We start from the raw sequence: 3,892 nt of genomic DNA on the forward strand, positions 1-3,892 counted from the left end.
GATTGCTTTGGGTAGTATATTCATTTTCACAATGTTGATTCTTCCAATCCAAGAACATGGTATATCTCTCCATCTGTTGGTATCATCTTTAATTTCTTTCATCAGTGTCTTATAGTTTTCTGCATACAGGTCTTCTGTCTCCCTAGGTAGGTTTATTCCTAGGTATTTTATTCTTTTTGTTGCAATGGTAAATGGGAGTGTTTCCATAATTTCTCTTTCAGATTTTTCATCATTAGTGTATAGGAATGCAAGAGATTTCTGTGCATTAATTTTGTATCCTGCAACTTTACCATATTCATTAATTAGCTCTAGCAGTTTTCTGGTGGCAGTTTTAGGATTCTCTATGTATAGTATCATGTCATCCACAAACACTGACAGTTTTACTTCTTCTTTTCCAATTTGTATTCCTTTTATTTATTTTTCTTCTCTGATTGCCGTGGCTAGGATTTCCAGAACTATGTTGAATAATAGTGGTGAGAGTGGACATCCTTGTCTCGTTCCTGATCTTAGAGGAAATGCTTTCAGTTTTTCACCATTGAGAATGATGTTTGCTGTGGGTTTGTCATACATGGCCTTTATTATGTTGAGGTAGGTTCCCTCTACGCCCACTTTCTGGAGAGTTTTTATCATAAATGGGTGTTGAATTTTGTCAAAAGCTTTTTCTGCATCTATTGAGATGATCATATGGTTTTTATTCTTCAATTTGTTAATATGGTGTATCACATTGATTGATTTGCGTATATTGAAGAATCCTTGCATCCCTGGGATAAATCCCACTTGATCGTGGTGTATGATCCTTTTAATGTGTTGTTGGATTCAGTTTGCTAGAATTTTGTTGAGGATTTTTGCATCTATATTCATCAGTGATATTGGTCTGTAATTTTCTTTTTTTGTAGTGTCTTTGTCTGGTTTTGGTATCAGGGTGATGGTGGCCTCATAGAATGAGTTTGGGAGTGTTCCTTCCTCTGCAATTTTTTGGAAGAGTTTGAGAAGGATGGGTGTTAGCTCTTCTCTAAATGTTTGATAGAATTCACCTGTGAAGCCATCTGGTCCTGGACTTTTGTTTGTTGGAAGATTTTTTTTTTTTTTTTTTTTTTAAGTCTTCATAGCATTATATTAAAGTGAAACCATTTTCTTAAAAAAAAAGAAAGGAAAAAGGCGTGAGTGTTACTTTTAACAAGGAGGTTACACGTTCCGAGCAGCTAAGCTCCAAGCGCTGACCCAGGAAGTGCCTTGCTTCTGGGATCAGCCGGAAACTCTGCCGTCACAGGAGGAGGGGGATGGGAAAGCAGGCATGTGCGGACGCTTCCGGCGGCTGGAGGTCGTCTCGTCCTTGATCTCGAGGTTAGCTGAACACGGTGTTGTGCTGCTGGGTCACCCGGATGAACGTCGCCCTCCTGCTGAGCTCTTTGAGTTTGGCGGCCCCTACATAGGTGCAGGTAGACCTCAGTCCCCCGAGAATGTCCAGAATAGTGTTCTCGACATCCCCTTTGTAAGGCACTTCCACGGTCTTGCCCTCAGAGGCTCTGTACTCCGCAACCCCTCCCGCATGTTTCTTCATCGCTGTCTCTGAGCTCATCCCATAGAACAGCTTGAGCTTCTGTCCATTCCTCTCGATCACCTCTCCAGCACACTCAGTATGGCCCGAAAACATCCCTCCCAGCATGACAAAATCTGCTCCGGCTCCAAAGGCTTTGGCGACATCTCCTGGACACGTGCAGCCTCCGTCCGAGATGATGTGCCCCTTCAGGCCGTGGGCCGAGTCTGCACACTCGATCACAGCACTCAGCTGGGGGTAGCCCACTCCCGTCTTGGTGCGGGTGGTGCACACAGAACCTGGTCCAACGCCCACTTTGATTATATCTGCTCCTGAAAGAATAAGCTCTTCCACCATCTCTCCCGTCACCACGTTCCCTGCCATGATGGTGTGTTCTGGAAATCTGGCCCGGACGAGCTTCACGAATTCCACAAAATGTTCCGAGTATCCATTGGCCACATCCAGGCAAATAAACTTAACCTGTGGCACGGCTTCCAGGATGCTGCTCATCTTTTCCAGATCATTCTTCCCACTGCCCGAACTCACGGCTATATGCTGCAGGCATTCGGGGTGATTAGCGACAAAGAGCTTCCAGTCATCCAGGGTGTAATGCTTGTGAATTGCTGTAAGCATGGAGTGCTGTGACATCACCACTGCCATCTCAAACGTCCCCACGGTGTCCATGTTGGCCACAATGATGGGAATCCCCGAGTAGGTCTGCTTCGAGTTCCGAAATGTGAAGGTTCGCTCAAGATCCACCTCGGCTCGGCTCTTGAGGCTGCTTCGCTTGGGTCGGAGCAGGACATCCTTGAAGTCCAGCTTGAGGTCGGCATCTATGCGGGGCATGGCGCCGGCGGCGCGCTCGGACCGGCGCGCCGGGAGCCCGCAGCTCCTCCCTGCCTGTTGGAAGATTTTTAATCACAGTTTCAATTTCATTACTTGTGATTGGTCTGTTCATATTTTCTGTTTCTTCCTGGTTCAGTCTTGGAAGGTTATACCTTTCTAAAAATTTGTCCATTTCTTCCAGGTTGTCCATTTTATTGGCATAAAGTTGCTTGTAGTAGTCTCTTAGGATGCGTTGTATTTCTGCGGTGTCTTTTGTAACTTCTTTTTCATTTCTGAAATTATTGATTTGAGTCCTCTACCTCTTTTTCTTGATGAGTCTGGCTAATGGCTTATCAATTTTGTTTATCTTTTCAAAGAACCAACTTTTAGTTTTATTGATCTTTGTTATTGTTTTCTTTGTTTCTATTTCATTTATTTCTGCTCTGATCTTTATGATTCCTTTCCTTCTGCTAACTTTGGGTTTTGTTTGTTCTTCTTTCTCTAGTTTCTTTAGGTGTAAGGTTAGATTGTTTACTTGAGATTTTTCTTGTTTCTTTAGGTAGGCTTGTATAGCTATAAACTTCCCTCTTAGAACTGCTTTCGCTGCATCCCATAGGTTTTGGGTCGTCGTGTTTTCATTGTCATTTGTCTCTAGGTATTTTTTTATTTCCTCTTTGATTTCTTCAGTGATCTCTTGGTTATTTAGTAACGTATTGTTTAGCCTCCATGTGTTTGTCTTTTTTACGTTTTTTGCCCTGTAATTCATTTCTAATGTCATAGCGTTGTGGTAAGAAAAGATGCTTGATATGATTTCAATTTTCTTAAATTTACTGAGGCTTGATTTGTGACCCAAGATGTGATCTATCCTGGAGAATGTTCCATGCGCACTTGAGAAGAACGTGTAATCTGCTGTTTGGGGATGGAATGTCCTATATATATCAATTAAATCTATCTGGTCTATTGTGTCATTTAAAGCTTCTGTTTCCTTATTTATTTTCATTTTGGATGATCTGTCCATTGGTGTAAGTGAGGTGTTAAAGTCCCCCACTATGATTGTGTTACTGTCAATTTCCTCTTTTATAGCTGTTAGCAGTTGCCTTATGTATTGAGGTGCTCCTATGTTGGGTGCATATATATTTATAATTGTTATATCTTCTTCTTTGATTGATCCCTTGATCATTATGTAGTGTCCTTCCTTGTCTCTTGAAACATTCTTTATTTTAAAGTCTATTTTATGTGATATGAGTATAGCTACTCCAGCTTTCTTTTGATTTCCATTTGCATGGAATATCTTTTTCCATCCCCTCACTTTCAGTCTGTATGTGTCCCTAGGTCTAAAGTGGGTCTCTTGTAGACAGCATATATATGGGTCTTGTTTTTGTATCCATTCAGCCAGTCTATGTCTTTTGGTTGGGGCATTTAATCCATTCACGTTTAAGGTAATTATCAATATGTATGTTCCTATGACCATTTTCTTAATTGTTTTGGGTTTGTTTTTGTAGGTCCTTTTCTTCTCTTGTGTTTCCCACT

At 41.7% G+C, this 3,892-nt stretch overlaps 1 protein-coding gene across 1 annotated transcript; it reads right to left on the minus strand.

Annotated features, from left to right (window-relative positions):
- Nucleotides 1–1,100: 1,100 nt before the first annotated feature.
- On the minus strand, nt 1,101–2,432 carry LOC309647601 (GMP reductase 1). The gene has a single exon (XM_082435046.1). It carries the CDS (start codon nt 2,381–2,383, stop codon nt 1,346–1,348), a length of 1,038 nt encoding a protein of 345 aa, XP_082291172.1. The 5' UTR covers nt 2,384–2,432; the 3' UTR covers nt 1,101–1,345.
- Between the last annotated feature and the right edge of the window lie 1,460 nt (nt 2,433–3,892).

Source organism: Balaenoptera physalus, assembly GCF_965194825.1.
Source record: "Balaenoptera physalus genome assembly, chromosome: 18".
Classification (NCBI taxonomy): Eukaryota; Metazoa; Chordata; class Mammalia; order Artiodactyla; family Balaenopteridae; genus Balaenoptera; species Balaenoptera physalus.

Bases quoted from the DNA above. Each gene is read 5' to 3' on its own strand.
- LOC309647601 (XM_082435046.1), bottom strand. From the start codon at position 2,383: ATGCCCCGCATAGATGCCGACCTCAAGCTGGACTTCAAGGATGTCCTG.